The sequence below is a fragment of the Solea solea genome, chromosome 1 (assembly GCF_958295425.1).
Source record: "Solea solea chromosome 1, fSolSol10.1, whole genome shotgun sequence".
NCBI classification, from domain to species: domain Eukaryota; kingdom Metazoa; phylum Chordata; class Actinopteri; order Pleuronectiformes; family Soleidae; genus Solea; species Solea solea.
In genome coordinates this window covers 10037652-10060198 of record NC_081134.1, presented here as the reverse complement: position 1 = coordinate 10060198, position 22547 = coordinate 10037652, and the positions used below count along the sequence as shown (strand labels likewise).

At 42.3% G+C, this 22547-nt stretch overlaps 2 protein-coding genes across 2 annotated transcripts in view; one reads left to right on the top strand and one right to left on the bottom strand.

Moving 5' to 3' along the window:
* The first annotated feature begins 2510 nt into the window (after nucleotides 1–2510).
* gpr35b (G-protein coupled receptor 35 b) lies at nucleotides 2511–6892 on the top strand. The gene is made up of 2 exons (XM_058632620.1): nucleotides 2511–2570; nucleotides 3919–6892. The coding sequence occupies exon 2, from the start codon at nucleotides 3925–3927 to the stop codon at nucleotides 4780–4782; it is 858 nt and encodes a 285-aa protein (XP_058488603.1). The 5' UTR covers nucleotides 2511–2570; nucleotides 3919–3924; the 3' UTR covers nucleotides 4783–6892.
* sema6ba (sema domain, transmembrane domain (TM), and cytoplasmic domain, (semaphorin) 6Ba) overlaps nucleotides 6045–22547 on the bottom strand; it is a 30127-nt gene continuing 13624 nt past the window's right edge. The window contains exons 2-17 of the mRNA XM_058632608.1: nucleotides 22387–22510; nucleotides 21588–21699; nucleotides 19577–19637; nucleotides 19401–19463; nucleotides 17892–17990; nucleotides 17336–17426; nucleotides 16990–17109; nucleotides 16199–16287; nucleotides 15878–16095; nucleotides 15658–15789; nucleotides 15240–15389; nucleotides 14918–15094; nucleotides 13242–13382; nucleotides 12635–12712; nucleotides 10886–10947; nucleotides 6045–9621 (exon numbers count right to left, since the gene is read on the bottom strand). Of these exons, the coding sequence (XP_058488591.1) occupies nucleotides 8639–9621; nucleotides 10886–10947; nucleotides 12635–12712; nucleotides 13242–13382; nucleotides 14918–15094; nucleotides 15240–15389; nucleotides 15658–15789; nucleotides 15878–16095; nucleotides 16199–16287; nucleotides 16990–17109; nucleotides 17336–17426; nucleotides 17892–17990; nucleotides 19401–19463; nucleotides 19577–19637; nucleotides 21588–21699; nucleotides 22387–22510 (2700 nt within the window). The 3' untranslated portion in view covers nucleotides 6045–8638. The remainder of the gene's footprint in view (nucleotides 9622–10885; nucleotides 10948–12634; nucleotides 12713–13241; nucleotides 13383–14917; nucleotides 15095–15239; nucleotides 15390–15657; nucleotides 15790–15877; nucleotides 16096–16198; nucleotides 16288–16989; nucleotides 17110–17335; nucleotides 17427–17891; nucleotides 17991–19400; nucleotides 19464–19576; nucleotides 19638–21587; nucleotides 21700–22386; nucleotides 22511–22547) is intronic.

Here is a 22547-nt window from a genome sequence, read left to right as displayed (position 1 = left end):
GATGTAACACGTAAACAATAGATTAATAATAATAATTCACATGTCACTGCATCTCCACACACACAGGCAGCCACACCTCACTTTCAGCATTATTGGGATCATTGTTGCCTCAGGTTTTACATAGTCCACATGACAGTTCAGAGGCCAAGGACGGAATCTTCCTCCTCTTGAAGAGACATGTCAAAAAGTTTCCTGAAACCAAACTGCAGCAACTAAAAATAGGTTTAACTACAAAAAATAGCATGCAAAATGGCCACTCCATGTTTTCTCAACTATTCCGTTTAGCCTGTCATTTTACCATTATTGTTTTTCCAGAGTAGGTTTTCAGATTTCCACCCCCCAGGCCCTCAGATGTTCATGCTTTGTTTCTTTCCTTTGCTCGTTGGATGAACTTTCAGCGTTTCAGTACAATTTTGAATTCTGAAGTGAGGCTGACGTTGTGTTTTCACCTTTGCACTTTGCTCACTGCGGTGACTTGTTGACTAAAGGTTACGTCGGTCCACATTAATAACTGACAAAGTCCAGATTTGGTTTCAGTTGAACACTTTTATTGTCTGAAACTCCCCCCCCCCACACACACACACACACAGTTTTAAACATGGTCAATGATGAATAGTCCACAGGGACGACAAGGGCTAAACCTACAATGTGAATCTTTGTCCTCCCCCACAAAGGAGTTTTAAAATTAAATGTATTTGTCTCCTACACAGGAAACTGTCCCACTGTCTGAAACATTTATGGATAATGATATACAGAAAGAACTTCTTTATACAACGTTGCCAGGAGCCAGAATCAGTGAGTCAGTCTCTCTCTCTCTCTCACAGCCATGACATCATCACCCTGATTAGAAGATCGCCGTGCTTGTATTACTGTATAACAGCTCATGTCGATGCAGACATCATTTGATTTGTCTGTCAGGGTTCATGGTCACTGAGAACAAGCACGTCCATTGTTCCATTATCGTCCCTGGACAAACGATATTCCAATGATAAGAATGTCTCTGACTCATTGTGACGATGTTCATTATAAAAGCTCATTCACTCAAACATTTACAACGGACTGACTCTGACATCACGTCCAATCGTAGACGAGCGAATCAGGCCCCAAAAGACAAACAGGCACATACTGCGAGTGAGCATATACCAAACAAAACTTGACACACACATTTTAAGAAGAAGAAGGTTAGTGGGCAGCCCGTGGCCAAGTGGAAAGGGAACTTGACTTGTTGCCGGTTCAAATCCCCACCTGGCCTAAAAGGGCTGGGGTACCCAACTCCCAATGCTCCCTGGGTGCTACTCAGTGTGGCAGCCCACTGCTCCTAATTCTAGGATGGGTCAAATGCAGAGGAATACTTTCCCTAAGGGGATTAATAAAATTAAACTTTAGTGTCACACACTACCTCAAATCTGTATAAAAAGTGCTCTATTTTTAAAACAGCCTTGCCTTGCCTTTTGGGGACAGTAAAATATCCATCCATTCATCTTCTACTGCTTTATCCTCCACATGAGGGTCGCGGGGGGACTTGAGCTTAAGCTGACGTGAGGCGACAGGCGGGGTACACGCTGGACAGATCGTCAGTCACAACTCTGCTTTTAAGGTTTTTAGTCAAGCACACCCAAAAACAACCATGGTTGACCCAAGTGAAGTGCTTTACCGATTTAAAGGCACAGCAACATAAAAGGTATGTAACATAAAATCAATCAGAAATAGAAGTAAAGCAGTAAAATGGTGACATAATAGAATAGAAAAATGGTTAAAAACTACATAGAAGTGACTATGTGTAGCCTGATATTTAACCCTTTAGGTTAAAAACAGTTACCTAGTGTTGCTTTACATATGTTCTGGGTGACCTGATCACAAGAGGACAGCTATTATAACATAATGGTAGACTATAGTTTACAGGTGTGAATGCACCCACGGTTAACATCACAACAGACTTTGATGTCGTGCAGACAGAAAGAATATGCAAACACAATCTGTGCGGTTTTGCATGTAAAGAATCAGCTCATCAGTTTTGTTCAGGAAGCCAAGTCCGAGTGTGTGTGTGTGTGTGTGTGTGTGAGAGTGCTTAATGTGCAATCTTACTTCCTCCTTATTTACTAATTTCCAGAGATGAGAGTAAGTCACGCACATGCAAGTGTCGAATCTTCACCTTCAAGTCTCCAGCAAGTCCAAAGACAAGCAGAGTGACCTGGCTAAGAGGGAAGCACAACAACAGTCAGTGGATGTACTGTAGATGATTTTCCCAGATAATCCACATTTAAATATGTGAGAAAAAAAGACAGTCACTTTGATCTGGTGTGGCCAGTTGAAAAGCAGTCGACAGTTACTTTGTTTTCTTTTCCAGTCGGGCAACTCTTGACGATGCCCTTTAACCTTTAGTGTAACTTCCTTTTCTACCTAATTCACACTTCTAAATTTGGATCCGAAAAAATGGGTCTGCCGGCATGAAAACCCACAGAAAAGCGGAAATGATGCAACTGTTTTCCCTCTAACTTGCATGTACTGTCTTCTGTCACAGCTGCCTTTAAAGATCAGTTAGTCTCGTGAACAAGAGTACAGCTCAGTTGGTGAGTCAAGGTTTTATTTATTCGTCTTAATAGTATGCCTAAATTTAGACTAGTTTAATTTTTTTTAAATGTTAGTTTTTACTGTTATTTGCCACATGACTGTGACTGGCTAATGCTCCTGATTGCATAATCCTGTTCTGCATAAACAGAACAGGTTAATGCAAAAGTTGTATGTTATTTCAGTGTGATGTTATGGCAGTTGGTCTGGATAATGAAAACGCCGAAATATAATTGAATTAAAATCAATATTACTTGGAACTGCTAGTTGTCATCAAGTATTCTGGGAAGTGAATGCGTGCTTGACTTGAAGATATGACAAGTGTATACATCAAATGATCTTAATTTCATTAACTTATCCTCATGTGTTGAAGTGATATCTATTGTCAGGTTAAGTTTACTTTGAAATTTGTCATAGTGCATGAAAGAAAAAACACTGACTATGACTCCAGAGGGAGCTGTGTATACAAGACTACGCGTGCCTCAAGTAATGTGATTTTGAGCATGCATGATTGCTGTTGGTTAAACAAACATAATAAAAAAAAGGATCTGGTGCTCGAGGGTTATTAGCTGCTCACTTATTACACCAGAATCCTGTGGGTAATGCCAGCACAGACCCCTTCAGGTCTTGTGGTCTTTTAACAGGAGTGATTACACCGGCTAAATGTTTTGTGCACATGAGAATTGTTTTTAGAACTTGAAAAATAAGAAGTGCTCCTGTCTTTTCAAGGTCCAGTGTGTAACATTTAGAATAAGTCTAATGACCACACAAAGTTTCTTGCCAGGGACCGATCATAAACTCATAACCTCCCGTTTGAAAGACTCCCTGTGCCTGGTGATCCCTACGCCTTTTATATGCACTTTAGGCGAGGGCCTTGCTTTAAGGAGAACATCCTGCACCGCCATGTTTTGACAGCAGCCCAAATTCTCCTCCTACATCTACAGTATCTTACTATAATGCCAAGAAAGTCCGTTATTCACGTAACTGTCCAACAGGTCACTTGACAGGCTTGTCAGGTGTGTGTAACTGTGTTGCGGTTCTGACTTTGACATTGTTTGGATTACAAATACAAGAGATATTGTATCAGTAATAAAAGAGACACACACTGACGCTGCACTGCTAACCCAGATGCACAAACCAGCAAAGAAAAAGGAAGAGAGCAGAGTGGTCTGAGAGTGATCGTATCATTTCTGGTATGTGAAGGCCACTGTAGTTTCCTATCATCTGTGGTAAAGGGGGCGGGTTGAGTCGAGTAGATGAACCAGTAGACGTCTCTAATCCTTACACACTGGAGCATTCTATGTAATATGTGTGGGGTTTGTTTAACTGTCATGGTCACCTCTTTTACAGATAACTATGTGCATAAACAACACTAACATTACCACCAACTGCCATGTGGAGCCCCTTCAGGGTTTGGCCTACAGTCCCGTGTTTCTTCTGGGTGCACTCGTCAATGCGGCAGCTCTGCATGCCTTCATTTCAAAGCGAGATTCCTGGACAGACACACACATCTACATGTTCAACCTGGCTGTCGCCGATTTTGCCTTCATCCTCTTCCTTCCCTTCAGGATCTACGACGCCTTCGGCTGCCTGGAAAAGACCACCTTTTGCACTTTCCTCCTGTACATGCATTTCATTAACATGTACGCCAGCATCATGACCATGACCGCCATCAGCATCCAGCGCTACCTGATTATAAGGTTCCCTCTGCAGGCCAGATTTTGGAGGAAGAAGAAGGAGGCGGCCTTTGTTGTTTGTCTGTTTATCTGGGCAACTCTCCTGACTATATGTGCCATATTCCGGAAGGAGAATTACCCCGAGAATCTCTGGACATGTTATGAAAGACGCAAAGATCAAGCGCTTAAAATACAAGTTATTGGGATTCTGATCTGCATGGGCTTCCTCACTCCACTGGTCATCATTGTCTTCTGCTCCAGTCAGATCATCTCTATTCTGACAAAGACAGATGACAAATCAGAGCAGAGGAAAAGCATAGTTTATATCGTAAAAGCAAACATGATTGTGTTCATCGTCTGCTACACGCCAATACATGTTGCCTTCCTGGTTAACTACATGTACACTCCGCCTCTAAACTGGCAGGAAGTATCCACGCCTCCACATGTGTATTTACTTGTGTCTGAATGGATTGCCGCTACAAACTGCTGTTTTGATTCTATTAGCTACTATTTCTTACTGAAACGGTTTTATTCATAAGTCTTAAATTCACAGTGTGTGTGTGTGGGGGGGGGGATGAAATGAGACTTTCGTTGTGCCTTGGTGTTTCCCTAATTTGAAATGTGTAGTTATAAAGAAATAAGCATTTTAGGGAACAGGGAAGGTGAAATGAAGATTGCTATTCAGCTGTGGTGTTTTTCTTCTTTTGTGAGATTACCAATTTATTAGATAGACAGACTACTTTTAAGTGTACAATCACCTGATTATGTTACTACTATGGTTTTACAAGAGCCCACAGTGGACAAACTAACCGTCTTTTGAGTTTTAATGACAACTCAAGGCTACATCGTGTAGGTTTCTCCAATACACCTGGAGGGGAAGGATGAGCTAATGCAAAAATAAACTTCTTCAGCTGATTCCTCAAGTTGACTAATATTAATAGTTTGTTTTTACGAACCCTGATTTAGTGGAGGTGTTGGGTTGGTGGCAGATCTTATTGGGCACTTGTTTTCTGTATTTGGACAAAAAAAGGTCCACATTATTGTCTTTTTTTTTGGTGTAGACACACTTGTAGTTTATGGTAAAGATATGTTTAGGTTAAAGTTAGTCTTAAACTCACTTATTATTATTGCTCTCTCTGTTGATGTTTAGAGCCTTACATCAGACCAAGAGACAGACAGTGTTCAGTCACTGCACAGACACCCAAGAGTTTAGGACACTCACTCCCTCTGCAGAGGCTACATGCATGGAGGCCAGTGTCCAGCTCCCTCTTGTGGAAAGAGAGGTAAATGCTTATGAGGCGTTTCCTGTTCTGGTCGATGCCTGTGAAACAACCTTTTGATCTGATGGGGAAACATTTCTCTTTCAAAGAAAATAAAGTGCAGTGATGATGCACACATCACCACAGCTGTGAAGCAGCAGAGCTGCCTCTGTAGACGTGTGTTGTTCGTGTGGGCATGTGTATAATGGTGCGCCTTTATTTCTGTTAGTGTGTTCAGAATGCACACACAACAACGTCAGCAGTCAAGTGAATAATCATTTAATAGCAGTACTCCAAAGACTGATGGTTATTATAACAGCAGTATCTTAGCAACTGCAACAGAAACTCAGCAGTCAAATGAGATGGCTCAGTTCTGGCTGAGATCAGGCCCATGATTCTACTCTAACAACAAGAAAGAAACAACTGAGCTCAGCAGTCATTCAGAATCACGTCAATACTGTATGTACATTTTATTCACAGGATCATCACTGAAAAAAACGCACAAACCAAGTAAATCAAAAACCTCACACCTTAAACACAGTCTCGTCTCAGAAGAGCTTTAATGTTCCCCACCCACGAAAAACCAAACTGATACACTATAACCATCAGCATGACTATTTACACTATTCACACATGATGCAGGACAGCTCCTTTTCAGAATGCAAAAAGATGTGCTTTTTCCTTATTACTGCACACAGCAGAATGACAATCAACAGAGAAGAACGCACACATTCGTTTTTACTCGAGATGGTGAGAATCACTTTCAAGATCCCCCAGTATGGCAGTTGGTTGAAGATGACAAGAGAGTCACTAAGACTACAAGGAAAGGCAAAAAAAAATGAGATGTGCAGCGTTCCCGCTCATCATTCCTGTCCACGCGAAGGTCTGCTTATGAACTACTTATCGATCACTATTATTACATGTTGGCTACTCTGGATTAAACACAGTCCATGTCATTGTTACAATATCATCATAAAGGGCATGACAAAATGTCTGTATTTATTCTTACATATGTACAGCACGTGATGGGTGAGAGTAGTTTATAAACAGACCCCCTCCTCCAAAAAAAAACAAAAAAACAAACAAACAACAAAAAAAAAAATGGTCAGCATCAGCAGCATCTCACAGAGGGAAACAATTTCAACAGTACAATCTGATCGGACGTCTAAATGAACGAACATAACAGTCAGCATGGAAGGGCAAACGCAGACACAGTGCATGTACAGTATACTGCGATAACTGAGTTCTCCATCCCCACAGTATATGAAACAGGTGCACTGCTGATTGAAATGGTCTTCATGGCACTTTCAGTTTTTTTTTTTGTTTTTTTTGCTTCAGTAATCAGTTAATCATTCATAAGTTGGGTTTGACATAAAGATGTAAAAAACAGAGCAGGTTGATATGAAATTTACACTGAAACAGAATTTTTTTTTTCATATATCAATGATTAAAACGATATGACAAATCAAGCCAATGCCTGATGTCATGTTTTGGAGTTACCGTATGTCTTATCATTTCATCTAAATCAAAATTTACTATGTACAGATAAACCATATATTGCTGCTCACTATGAGGCCATTGCAAACTAGCATTTGTTCTACCGACTCCAGGACGGAAATCCAGTCCGGTCGGCTTCAACTAACCCACACTCTCACTACGCTCTGTGGCTGTTGTAGCGCCTCATTTAGTCAAAGCCGCCTTGCGATTCTGCTTTTGTCATCTTTATCTTGTCTCGTTTTATGACTTGCATCTATTCACTAACACTTTCAGACCATGTTGTGTTGATCTAAATGCAGACTACTTCATGCAAGTAGACACTTTGATATGCTGAATTTATAGTCCATTTGCCTCCTGGGAACACTTTCATTGCCCCTATTGGCTCGGCGTTAAACCAGAGGGTTCATTCATCAACACTGTAACTGTCAATTTATTCTGCATCATATCTGTGGGACAATGACCCACCGTGGGCTTATGGGGAAACTTTGTCTAGTAAAACTGGACTGTATTCTCTAACGCAGCATTAAAAACATGTGTATTAATGTAGCAGTGAATGACAGAGTCTTAATATATTGCAGTGTATTGATTGACCATCTAGAAATTCACAGTTTTTCTGCTCTGCTCAGAGGTCTCGTTTCAGTCCAGGGTTGCAGTTTAACCTCTCCCCGACGTCCTCATGTGTTATAAGTCACCGAAGAGTATGTGGTGTGGAAGGAGGCAAACAAAAAGAGCAATGGGCGGCTGAGATGCCGTCATTACAGAGAGCATGCAGTTGGCAGAAAAAGTGCTGACGTTTCACTCCCGCACTCTGCTCTCCAAAGAAGTGAGTTATGGTCCCATATCCCCATGAGACAGGTTAGAGGCTTTTGGCACTCACGTCCTTACTCTCAAGTACATGAAATACTAAATACCCACCTATACAAACACATGAATCCTTGTGTTGTGTGTGCAGTACATGTGCAGCACGGAGAAAGAGAAAAAGAGAAAACGGCGACGCCTCGGGATTCATTCGATTTGTGTTTAAAGTCACAATGACTCCAGTTTTTGAGTTAAACCTCATGTCCATTGAAGTTCAAAATTTTGCAATTTCACTTCAAGCACCTACTTGGCATCAAAACAACAGGTTCTATCGCGGGAGAGCAGATGGGTGGCGGCCTCGTCAGTGTCATCCAAGAAAAAAACAAAAACAACTGACTCTTGTGGCGGGACCGGACTGCTTCTGCAACCTCAGTTAATCTGCACAGAGCCGACAGCTGCTAAGTGCCATGTCCATCTTTGTCCACATCCTGTCTGCCCCCATTTCTACTTTCCTTTCACTTCTCTCTCCATCCCCTCTCTTCCCTCTTCCTGCTTCTGCTGCTCAGTAGCAGGAGAGCGAGGCAACTCTGCATTGCAGACACAGCAACAACCTCAGTCCATCGGACCAATTAGTGTGAGCCAGGATATGAGTGGCAGACCCAGCAGCCAGTCATATGGAGAGACTCATTATGGGGTGAAATGTGGGGGTGGGGTGGGTGTCTGAGTGAGGAGATTAGAGGGGGCTGAATAACAATGACAGACAGATGAAAGGGAGAGGAGAGAGATCTGTGTAAATAAAACTTTGGACATGGAAAGTTGTCCCCTTCATTTCCTCAACAGTCACTGGCCTGTCTGAGTCCTGTCACTGCAGTTCTTCTTACTCAGCAGGTGGCTGAGATCCACCAGCTCGCCCAGCTCCCCTCGCTCCAGAGCTCCTCTCAGCAGAGCTCTGCTCAGCGCGGGGGTGTGTTGCTGAGACATATATGACTGGCCACTGGTCGCGGGCATGGAAGGAGGGGGCAGAGAGACGGGGACCATGCCGTGGCTACTGAGGATGTATCCTTCCTGGGCCGGCCAGCGAAGCGGCAGCGGGTCACTGTACTCCATGGGGGCACTGGGTGCTGAGACCACCCTCCGACGCTCAGGTGAGTCCTGGGGGGTCATGGGGTAAATGTATTCTCCTGCAGACTTCCTGAGTGGGGCCTTGGGTGTCCCTTTCACTCCCTTTTCTTGTTTGCTCAGGCAGACATAGTGCTGGCGTGGCGTGTCATTCCCTCGGCCCTCACCACCGTGTCTTCCACCTCCCCCCTGCTGAAACAGTCTGGTGGTCAGGTAGACAGTGGGGGGCATGCGGCAGGGTGAACCCAGCCCCACGGAGCCTCCGCCCAGGTACGTCTGACTGGTGTCCCACCCTCCAGAGTTGGAGTCAGACAGTCGCAGGCCTCTGCGCTTCTGCTGAGGCGTGTGTTCTGGTGTGGGGAGGAAACCAGGGTCAAGCTCTCCTGACTTCACCCAGCCATTGGGCATGACAAAGAGGGTTTCCCCACTCTGAGTGCAGGGGCGCTCTCCACCTCCCTGCCGCGTCACACTCAGCACTGAGCCTCCAATTCCACCGCTGCTAAGCAGGCCTCTTTCTCGCCGCTGGATGGAGGACTGGGAGGTGTTGCTGTGGCGACGATTGGCAGGCTTATGGGCCATGATCCAACACACGGCAAGGCCTGAGAGCGCCGCCCCGATGGTAAATGCAGAAACTGCAGATGCCACGAGCAGGTTGAGGGAAACCAGGCTCTCTGGTTCAATCAACAAACTCTGCTGCAGAATTCCTGAAGATAAAGAGACACAATTATGAAGATGACATTAAGTAGAATACCACAATGGACTTTCTGTCTCACTCTGCAGGGCAACATTTTAAACTGTTTTCATTACTACTTAATGCTTTTCCCCTCAAAAGGTTAGAATGTATCATGATAGATCAATAAATACAATAACACTCATAATTGGTGATCATCATGTTTATACGGTTACTTTCTGTGGTGTAAGTGTTTAATAGGAGATTCACTCCAGTCTGGCCTTGGGGCTCCACAGGCTCCAAGTTAAGGGAGAGGCCTGCACTTGTCATCAGCACAACTCAGACCACAGCAGCTGATGCTCCTCTTTTCACTATTTCCATCCTGCAGCCTGGTCACAGAGTCTCTCTTCGCAGCATACCATTACCTCAGTGTTTCCACCCAGCTCTAATCACTGCCATCTGCAGACACAGCAGTACATGCCTCTCCTCTGGCTCGGCCTCTACTGTGCTCCCAAATCTTGGGGGTCTGCAGTCTGGCATCACTGACTTCTCCTCTTGTTAATTTGTAAAAAACAGTCAGTCAGAATGAGGACGTTTTTGAAATTCAGATCCAAATAGGTTTTTACGATGGTGTAGTTGGAGTAAAACAAAGCTGACAAAAAACAACACCATTTCTGCTGGAAAGGAAATTACATTTCTTTTTTGTTTCCACTGACTTTCAAAATAGAGCTTCAGAGGGTTTCACTGTAGCTCTGCTGTTGCTGCTGCAGTGACATCTGAGCCTCTCAGCACAAATGACATCACTTTTTCTTCTCCTAAGCCATTTCCATCTTGCTTCCCAGTTACCCATGGCCATTCCCCTCTCAGATCGCAAGAGGATGCTGCATTTCTAATCATGCCGTTTGTATTATCTACAAAGCAGCTACACCTCTTTTCCATTCTCTCTAATCAAACCATCTCACACTGGAAATATGTGGACCTGCAGGAAGTGAGTCTGTAAGCAAAATTCCAGCTCTACTCCCACCTGAAACAGCTTTGACAAAGATGCAAAAACCCTACACGATGCTAAGACACATTTTCAGCTTTAGAAGAATTCATATTACGTCTTAATAAAATATGTCTCAATTTCAGAAACGATTACAAATATTGTCCCCTACAGGGGTAAGAAATTGACGTTAAAAGAACAAAATGTTCAGTGACAAGTAAACTGGCGTAATAAAGGACTGGGCCACTAGGCGGAGCCTTTTTCTCAGTCCACTAAGCACAACCTGTGTCCATGTCATAGTGCTGCAACCTACCGTCACAGTCTCCTAAATGGGAGGTGGTGTTTCCATATTCCACGTCTTGTTGAAAAGGCAGCCTGCAGCCACAAAGATATCACAGTTTAAACACATTAGACACTTCAATATTTACAATATTTATTATCACACGGAAACACAAAGTCACCTATAATTATAGTTCTCCCAATTCACAAAATAAGACTTAATTGGAATAACCATGAAGCCCTTTAATACAAATGTATTCAGGTTTTTTTTTTTATATATATATGTGTATATATATACATGAATGGGGGCATTTGTGGACAGTAATAAATTCAATTGATATAACACTTATTGATGTGCCATCCCATGATTGATTTCCCACTTCAGCTTGATTGTTGGTCAGAGGTCAGGGTCAGCTGTACAGGTGTGATATAGACGCTGAACACACAACAAGCTTTACTGGCTATATAAAAATATATATATATATCATTTTCTATCTATACAACACATTTACATCATTACTCAAACTTCCTGACTGAATGTATCTTTCAAAAAAACAGAGAGACAGAGGAAGCTGCTGTGAATTCAGTGGTTAGCATTTGCTTTTTAGTTCATTGGCATAAACACTAACTGAGTTGCGTTGTGTAGCTATAGGCATTAATAAGTAAAAATGTAAACCTTCTAAGTCTCTATAAAAGATATATTTGAAGAGGATGCGCATAACAACCACATTCATTTCCACTGGTGTACTATCAAAGTGGTTTAAATATAGTCAAATAATTACAAGTATCTGCAGATGGTTCCATTACATTGTATTTCAAATTAGGCTTTGCGGTGTCCCTGTTAATATGTTGTTTTCTCAAGGACCATTAGGTCCCGGGACCTGTAGCCGTGCCATTGTCTTCTCACTGTTAATGACTGCCCCCGTCTCTCTCATGCAATAAACAGCTATGCATTCTACAGCCAGTCCCAGTAATGATCCTATGTCTTTATGTCGCCGTTACCTCTTGTGCGTTGTGTGACACTGCAAATGGAGCTGCTGTGGCAAAACGATGCAAGGAAAGTTGGACAAACACATTTGTCCAACAATAAAAGTACTTATCTCTTATTGCTCTAAAAGTGGACGAGGGCAATTCCGGGCTGTGGACATGTTCCCCAGGATGTGCAATTTGTAATGACTAATGAAGTAGTCAGTGTGCAATAGAAATGGACATTGTAAAGTGCAATGCAGATTGGCTCTCTACTGTGTTTTATCAATATTTGTTGTTGCACTTAGTAAAGATGTCCCTATTACTGGGTGTATACGACTGTGTGTTTTTATGTGTTAATTATGTTACTTCAACCTGCCTAAGGATGACAGAAATTATGGAAATTAGCCATTGTCTACAATCTGGCACATTTACATGAGCATGTTAATAAATGTGCTCTTGTCTCTATTTTTAAATAAAAATAAACAAACTTTATGGACGACACATTACCGCCACAGTTCTGCATCTTGTCCGACCTTCTGAGCCATAGCTGCGCGACAATGAACACGCACCTTATCGTGGCATCATTTTAGGATAAGACTGAAGTCTGAAGTCTTAGAGGTTCATGCATTAAATCTGCTTATTTAAATAGTTTGACTCTTTCGCCAGACGTCTGCATAGACAACGTATTGTACAGTGAGGCTGCAGCAACACACTCTCTCTCCAGGACTTGCTGTGTCTTGGCAGAAGGCAGGTCTGCAGAGGCATATAAATCTTCACAGGGAAGTGTGTGTGTGTGTGAGTGTGCTGCTGTCACCTTGTGCCTGGTCTCAAGAAGGAGCAGGTGCTGCCTCTGGTCCAGCCACAGTAAGGATCCCTGGAGGCCAGACAGCTCCTGCACACACACAAAGACACAAAAACGACTATTTATTAAACAAGAAGTTGGGAATAGAATCTGTAAAATTATAAATAAATTATTCACTCAGGCTGTACAGAGCATTTCCTGTATCTAAAGTAAGATATATGACAGCGCATGATCATGTGTAGACAGCAGTGCTGCACTGTGGAACTTCTCCATATGTGCAGTAATAAACAAATGCTTTTTTGGTATTTATAATAAATCCCAATCTCGACGCCTCGTGTCAAGTTTAATACCATTTCTCCCTGAATAAATATTTTAAAAATAAGACGTCTAGCTGCGGTTTGAAAAAACAAATACATTCACTCCAACTGACATAAACTAAAACCGAGCTGCACATTTTATCATTACACCTTAGTGACAAGCTGTGAAAAAGCAGAGACAAAACAAAAATTGACCACTGCCTTGGCTCACGGCCACTGCTTGATTTAAAGTGACTTAATTATCAGCTGCAGACACGCTGAGTGAATGAAAAATACTCTGCAGGACAAAATGTGCCACTCACTTCATGCAGCGGGAGTGTAGGTGGCAGCGAGAAGTGGGCACTCGGACCAGACAGGAGGGGAAGGCCAGCAGCAGAGTGTGGCTGGTCTGGTCCAACAACAGTGATAAGAGCTGACGGGCCTGAGGAGAGTCTTCACCACACCTGCAGACAATGAGACAAAGCAGTATGAGGACAGGAGACAGGAGAGAGTCCAGCGAAGGGAGGTCACTGTGCTGCTTATATACGTGTACCTGCAGCAGGATCAAAGGCCTCATTTGTTGGCCCTTCATAACACACAGCCACTAACCCACGCACAACAGTTACTACACCTGAATGTTGGAACTGATGGGAAAATGCTGTGGAAGAATGTCTGCCACTTTGAAGATAATCGGCACATTAGTTTTAATGACACTTATTAGATGCAATCGTAAACTTGTTGTCTTCACCACCATTGTTGATTGGAGAACTTTTGTCTCACTTCCTGCCTAAGTGACTGACACTCTATGTCTTTTTCTTCCTTTCCTTCCTTTTGCTTTGTATTTATTGCATACACTACACAACAATCATTCATTCATTCATCTTCTACCTCTTTATCCTCCACATGAGGGTCACAGGGGGGTCAATTGGTGCTAATTCCAGCTGACATAAGTGGTGTGCACCCTGGACAGGTCATCAGTCCATCACAGGGCCACATACATAGACAACAACAACCGCCCACTCTCACACTCACTTCAGAGTGTCCACTTTGCCTAATCCCCAAATCTGCATGTTTTTGGACTGTGGGAGTGAACAGGAGAACCTGGAAAAAACCCACGCACACACAGGGAGAACGTGCAAACTCCATGCAGAAAGGTCCTTGTTCCAACTGGGTTGAGAACCCGGGTCTTCTTCAGCTGTAATTAATTGTTAAGGTTTATTATTAAGTGTGCCACTGGCTAACCAATGTGTTGCTTATGTCACAAACACAACACTTTAAACACTACCCATTAAAAAGTAAAAGCACACTCTGCTTTTATTGTAAAATATTTGCAGGACCAGCGAATGCACTGCTTCATAATGAAGATTCCTGGCAGTTTATGGAGAATAGTGGAGGTCTCTAGACTGTTTAAAAGTATAATTTATAATTATTATTAAATTATGTATGGTAATTTCCAAAGTCATACCCTATGTAAAACACAGCAGCAGCTCAGCACAGCTGTGTGAACAACAGAGGTACGGCAGAGATGGAAAGCAGACGACATCATTAAAAGTCTTTTTTATAGGATAAAAAGTTCATCAAAATATGTCATGCAAGTCTTGTTGTTTTTATGCAGTTTTATGCATAGCATATTTATCTTTACATTATCTATGTGAAAACAGAAAAAGGATGTTGACCTTCAGTAAAAACCATTTAGAGGCATCACACCTAACGTTTGAAACATCTGAGAGAGAACATGTTGTGCTCAAAGTGTCATGGGAAATAAAAATCCTTTAAATGGAAGCTTTGTGGTATGCACTCTACATCTTTTCCTTGAAAAAATGAAGAAAACACGTCATGGTCAAAAATTAAAGACAGTTCTGCAGGTAAGACCACTGCAGCTCTCCAGTTACCAACTTGATGCAGGCAACATGAGACCTGATCTACCTGAAGCAATTTAATAAAATGTATAATTCATAGTTCTGAGATCAAGGACAAAGATCTCTTGGCTCCGACTCACTTCTCTGGGTTGAATCCCTCCACCTCCTCCAGGAACACACTGCTGTGGGAGACCAAGTCTCCAGTGGGAACCATTAGGAACTTGAGGATGGTTCCTCTGGTTGAGCCCAAGAACAAAACTGTACGGTTTTTATGGGGACCAGCTTCTGTGTCCACCACCATGGATGTCAGCTGGTATCTAGACATTTAGATCAATACAGTAGGTCAAGGACATGTAATACTTTTTCTTTACCTGTACAGGCTTAGAAATGTAGCTTCCTATATTCATGCCATAAAACAAGGTCTGTATGCATGCTATTAAACTGCTGAGTCATTCTGTGTACCGCCCCATAGTCTTGACCACCCAGGGTCTATGTCCCAGTAGTGGAACGGTCTCATCCATCAGTGGGTGGGTCTTCACAAAGTTCAGCACCTCGTCTGGCAGCGTGGTGGAGGAGCTAAATCTGGATCCCTGCACTGCACATCCCCCCGGTCTGCAGATGGAGAGAGAGAGGAAAAACAAAACAGAAAGCGAGAGCTGAAAAAAAGATAGATATGAAACCAAGAGACAGGAGTCCAGAGAGAGCAAGAAGAAAAAGCTGGAGGCTGTATTAGAATATTTGCTGAATACCAGTGAAGTTACAGTGTAACTGACAGCTGGGGGTTTATGACAGGGCAGTAAGTGGACTGTATGTGAGGCAGATGGTCAGGGCAGCAGCAATGCAGTATTGTGTTCAAGTTCTGCTCTTTGCATCACAATACCTCGGTTTAGGAACCGCTTCGTCAGGCACAGGTGTCCAAATGGACTCCGGGGATTTCTGCTCTTTAAACCGGCCCTCGAAGACATGAGCGAGCTGCTGCATGTCAAACACACACACCGCAGAACCAGGGATGCTACCGACGACAAAGGAAAGGAGACAACGATGAGAAACAAAGAGTATTTATTCCTATTATTGTGCGAGTATCATGTGAGGGTCTGGACCTGTTTGGTGGCGTGGAGAAGAGACCGAGGATGACGTCACGTCCGTGCATGTGGATAATGTTGCTTGTGGCGTGTAAGAGGTTGAAGTAGAAGTGAGAGTCTCCCGGGATGGAGCAGTTGAGCCGTGCCTTCAGAAATGTGGTCCACTGTTTCTCAAGGACACGCTGAGAGCCGCCCAGGTCGGCCTTACACACACGAGCCACACGGGACACCATCACCTAAAATGAAGCAGGTACGATTAATGTCAACTTAATCGTGGGGGGGGGGTAATGGTAAATGGGGGTTAATGGAGTAAAAAGAAGAAATAATGGAAAGGAGTACCTTCTCTAAATGATGAAACTCCATTGCCATCTCTCTGAAGAAGAAATAAATGTGAGGCCCCCACTCCATGGCACTCACAAAGTAAGGCTCTGAAAAGAGTGTGAGGAAAGCACTTTTAGACAAACACATTACACAACTGTGGCGACGCAGTGCCTGAGGCCAAACTTAATGCTCCGCAGTACCTGACATGGCATTGTAATAACAATCACATCAACATGAACCACTGCTGTCCACCAGTCTCGCTCATTAAACATTCATGTCCTGTTTAATTTATCACCATGGGCAAGAGGATACACATTATTTATCATTTATTCATCCAGCACTGTTACAGCTCCGGGGCTTTTACTCGATGGAAACTGTTGAAGCAAAGGCTTGTTTAAACCGTGAGTTTGTGGAGTCCGACTAACCTCAATACATCACTCTCTCCAACGGTGCTCCAATTATAATTAATCTATTAAAAATGTTCTCGAGGTCTAATCATGTCTGCGTTCACTGAATATATCTTGTTATTTAATCCCTTCCAAAAATCATTCACACTCATTCGTGACCGGTGAAAAAGCGGTTTAGTGTATGACATTTAGATGAGTTTTTTGGCAGAAACTGCATATACTCGCTATAAGTATATTTGTATAAGTGTACAATCACTTTAAAGTAAAAAAAAAGGTTTGGTTTTCATAGCCTTAGATGAAGACTTATCGGTACATTAGGCTGTTGAAAAAAAAAGGTGATTAACACCATTCTCATTGCCAGTGTTTGGTCTTCCCTTTTAATGTGTCTGTTTCTCAAAGTACCTCTGAACCACTTGGAGTCGTGTTTGACTGTGCGGAGGGCAGGGCTGTCGCTGAGGCTCCGATAGATCACCGCGTCGATGGCGAGGAAGTCTGTCACGGTACCGGTGAAGAGACTTCCATCTGCGAGAGAGAGAGAGAGAAAGAGAGAGACATGCACAAGACGGAGAAAGGAGACAAAAGAGATGAGGAGATTGTGAGCAAGGTCAGGAAGATTAAACCTACAGGAGCAAAATGCAGCAACAAGTCAGACTATAAATCAACTGTGAAAGCAGACACAATCACTCAACATTTCAGCGTCTGGAGCTGGAGTCTGATTCGACATTAGATCAGAAAATCAAGACACTACCTGCAAATAACGCCACATTGGCATGTCGTGGATCATATGGGCAACGCGCCATCCCACTGACAGGCTCACCCACCATTTCAAGGGTGTCTCTCTGCAAAAGGAAAATAATACATTTATAAAGTACCATGCAATAGTCTCAGCTTTGTTGACATTTGGATTGGAATGACGTGACTGATATTTGGCCTTATATATTAGCTATATTAAGTTGTCAGTGAGCTGAACTCATACAACACATGTATGCAATGCTCAAGCATGGACCTTTTCCAAAGTAAATATTATATAAACACAGAAAATATAATTTGGGTTCCAGTTTTAAGATAGCCAGGGTTGTGCTATAGTGCAAATGTAAGTGTCGGTCACGCTAATCACTTTGACCTGTAGAAGCTGTTTTTATTTTCTGAAAGTAATGGTTATTTTAAAACTTCATACGTGGACATGTTCCAATAACAACACATCTAATGGCAACAAAAACCTTTATGCACACTAGTGTATAAATAGATAAACAAGATGGCAGGTGCACAGAGAACAACCAGCTGATCGCTGGGTAGATACTAACCGTGTAATTGGCACACAGTGGGTTGAAGGCATTTGTTCCACATACAAACAGGCCACCGTGCTGGCTGAGCAGGACCTTGATGAAATTACGGCATTCTTCCTGTAGGAGAAATAAAAACGACAAAAACACAAATGCAAACTATTAAAAAAGACTTAGGGTAGATCAGCGGAAGAGGGCTTCCAGTGTGAAGGATGAGGAACATCCTGAGCAAACGACGCTCAGAGGCAACAGGACTTTATAGCTCAGACCTCTGAGTCTGCAACTTGATGACACTGCCTTTTGTTGCTTTGTTAACAGCACAGTTAAATGGATGTGGTTCTATTAACATATCACACGACACCTGTGTTTGTACTGCAACTCCACGTTCAGTATGCTTTTTTAGACAGTGGAGAAGTTAGCATACAAACTGCACGTCATTTCATCGCCTGCTAAAACAGTACACTACCAAATTTAACCAATATCGCTTCGACTTGGCATTGATTTTTGCAGCACTTGAACCACTGAGGCTATAAACACTCTCTCACACTCACTCGTCTATTTCAGCAGAAACTGAACAGTTTTGTCTTTTTAATGTGTTTTCTTCATGATGGAACAGTTTTTTGTTGTTGTTGTTTTGCTTTAGCAAGTTAAAATGTCCACTGTACTGTGAAAATACATTTTCAAGCAGAACTGGTTTAATAACTCCAGTAAATGACTCACAATATAGCGTAAACAGTCATTTACCAGCAGGTAGCAGCTTTATAATTTGAGTAAGAGGACTTGTTCTCCTTCGTGTCTTATGCTTTTCTCCCCTTCCACTCACTCATTCATGCCGTCCCGTCTTTTGTCTATTTGTGGAATCACATGTCTGATTCCTTTTCTTGTTGCTTTTCTCCTTTCTTGCCCACTACTACCTTGTATATGTCTTATCCTCTTTATGAATTTATTCCCCAATTTTCCTCCACCTCCACACATCCCATTGTTACCTTTACCTTTCCTTTTTTTTTGTCTCAACTGATTTCAATTATTGTGTCCTGCCCGAGGCTGTGTCGCTCTCCGGCGCGTTTGCTCTATAATGTTTCCTGTTGCCTCTTTTCTATTTTTTTCCCCCATCCACTTTCTGCCCATAGTGGATTTTGCCGCTGGCACTGCTGCATTTATACAATAAAGCTTATATTTTAGGTTACTCACTGTCACCCAGGCTGCGGTCTCATCGAATTGTTTTCTTTCTTTTTTTTAGGTTTGATCGCATCCGCTTTATATCTCAGAACAATACCAACCACCAGTTTAAATACAGAGATTGTCATTTTACCTACAGGCTATGAATGACGTGCATTTGTGATGACAACTAGAACATTGCAGGTGTGCAAGAAAATTTATTTTTCCATTCTTTTTAGTCTGAATAACAATGTTTCTAAGCTAGTATGATTGAGTGATGTATTGATTCTGTATCGACATGATCATATTTGTGTGTACATGCAGGTGTATGAGTCAATGTCAGGGTTGCAGCATTGTGTGTGAATACTTTACCTCATGTTTGCCCTTCATGCGGCACACTCTAATGTCGTTCTTATTGGATTCCCAAGTTCGTTTCTGCCAAAGGAACAAGACAGTCATATTGCATACGTGCACATGCATCATTATCATATTTAGGAGTGTTTGGTTGTGTGTGTGTGTGTGTGTGTTGGGGCACAAACAAGCCTTACCTTGCTATAGAACATCTCATCACCTGCCATGTTATCCAGCTCCACTCTGTACAAGTCATCTCTATAAAGCACAACAGCACACACCAAATTATTCACAAAGTAATACTGATACTGATTTAATATGCACTAAATAATATTAAATAACATAAACCCTTAGAGCTCACGTGGCAGGGATCTGTGGCAGTCTTGTATAAAGTACTTGAAAGGGATACTTGAGTAAAAGTACAAGTATCTTACCAGAAAATGACTTTGGTAGAAGTTAAAGTCACCTTTTAGAATATCACTTGAGTAAAAGTCTTAAAGTACCTGACATTTACTGTACTGAAGTATCAAAAGTAATATTCTGATACAAAATGTACTTACGTATTATAAGTAAAAGTAAAAGTATTTAAACAAAGTGAGCAATTATAATTTTGAATATGACATTTATTGTGGCTTCTGAACAATAAAGGCATAATAGGTACAGGCGAAAAACTTCAAATTAACCTTCTGTCATGAATGGTGACAAGTTCTCTCAACCTCCCTGTGTATGTTTGTATTTTTGAAACTTTTGGAGTTTGTGGAGGTTTTGGAGTCTATGGAGCTTCTAGACAAACTGTGTTTTAATTCAACTTGGAGACGAAATCTGCGGTTTATCTGCGTGAGCTCGCTAGCTCACCGGTTGGTCGCTCAGCTGACAGCTGAGAGCTGAAACCCGGCGTCCCGAGTGTACAACAGAAAACCGGAGACAGGAGACCAGAAACCCGGACACCAGAGCCTCGGTGCCGGACACGGTAAACAACGAGCCGCTGGTGTGTTTTAAGTCCACTTGGAGCCGAAATCTGCGGCTAACAGCTGAGCGGCTAGCAGCTGGTGCCACAACTAGCGACAACGAACAGGCATTACGTCACCAACTCAACTTTTATTTTGTAGTAACGAAGATGGTTAAAGGAAATGTAGTGGAGTAAAAGTTGTCAGAAATATAAAAAACGAAGTATAATACAGATATGTAAAAATTCTACTTAAGTACAGTAACGAAATATTTGCACTTCGTTATATTACAACACTGGCCGCAGGTGCACCCTTGGTAAATTGCTGTGGAAATATTGCAAAACTTCTTACATGGACTTGGACATATGTTTCAGGGCAGAGGTGTCAAACTGGCGGCCTGTGGGCCACGTCTTTATATCATGTTATTATAAAAACATTAATCCATTAAACACAGCGTCACAGCAAGGTGATCAAATACAGACAGAAGTTTTTTAGCAATATGTTTATAATAGTAATACTATGATATTTTATCACGTTATTTAAATGTATTACATCAAACATTAAATGAAATATATAGCTTATTTGTTGTTTTAACTACAATTGTTTTTGATATGAATAGGTTTATTTTGCATCATAAATGTTCACTATTTATGATACACCATTCCATATCAAAACAGGCACTTTTACTTTGAAATTCAGAGAAATACCATCATGAATATCTTTAATAACGACATCATCATGGAATATTGTGTTGCTTTATAAGAATATAAATATTTTATAAGAAATTGCTTTATAAACAGCTGTTTTTTTCTCAAGACCGGCCTCCTCTTGACCAGACTAGATGCTCAATGGCCCCCAGGAGTTTAGGCTACCCCATGGCCTAGTGGAAAGGGAACTTGGCTTGTAACTGGAGGGTTTCCTGGTCATATTCCAACAGGTACCTCTGAGCAAGGTACCCCATCCCCATTGCTCATCATTGATTTGGCTAATTGGACATTTTTTTTCTGTGAAGCCATAAACTGCTATTTCTCTGCCACTGCTACAAGGCTATTCTTATTCACTCCATGCATCATGTGTAAGAGTAATGCTACTTTAATAGCATTCATTTGACATTCAGCAATCGAGATTGAAAAACACCACAAAAAAAAACTATCTTCTGCAAGGTGACAGCAGATGGAAGCAGTGGCATCAAAGGAAAGCAAGAGGATATTAATGTGAACATGTTGGTAACACACAGTTGGAGGCGGTTGCCGTTGGTTACCTGGCTCCTATGTAGAGTGTGCGGTTGACTTGCAGGACTGTCTGGATGTGCAGCTCCTGTCTCTGTGCTGAACGATGGGCTCTGCCTAGAAACACTGGATATCTCCTCACCACTGACATGAGGACACACAAACACAGATAATGAAGCACTTATGAAAATGTGCTCATGGATAGTGTGACAGCCATGGATAGAGAAAACACTTTTCTCATCTATATTTAACAAAAAGAAAAAATCAAAACAGCTCCAGCAATCTTGACTTTATGAATACCTTCAGTCATTCTTGCCGCTTTTGTTTCAGAAAACAAAGATAATGGGGCAGAGAAGAACGGTGTAGCAATTAGACTGAAACACTTTCACACAATCCTTTATTTTCCTCAACAAATAAATGAGAGAGTACACAAACTATAAGAAACTTTTGCACAGGACAACAGGCTCCACAGGGAGTCCTCGTCAACAGGAGACAGATTGGGAAAACGTCTCATTGTCCTTGACTGCCGGGAAGGGAGAGAGAACGTGGCAGTCCATCTCCACCTGTTTCCTCCCCTTCTCTCCTCCTCTCCTCTCCTCCACCTCTCAGCTTTCTCCCTTGTCTTCTGAATCACCCCATCCCACTTGTTCATCCTCCTGCACCTGCCAACCCCTCTCTCCCTCATATTTTACACATATCTACCACAACAAGGCTCTGCACCTTGACCCTCACAATTTCCAATTCTACCACAGAGCCATTCATCAATGCTGCACATACACCTTCATGTACATGCACACACACACGTGCACAGTGGGAAGGACACATACATACCCTCTGTGGGGACATAGCTGAGAGGATTGGGCTCCTCTGGGAATGAGCCATCAGCCAGTTGAAGTAGCAGAAGAAGAAATGTAAGGGGAGGGGCCATGGTTGCCATGGCAGCAGCACACATGCACTGTTAACAAAGAGAGATGACAGAGAAAAAATAAATA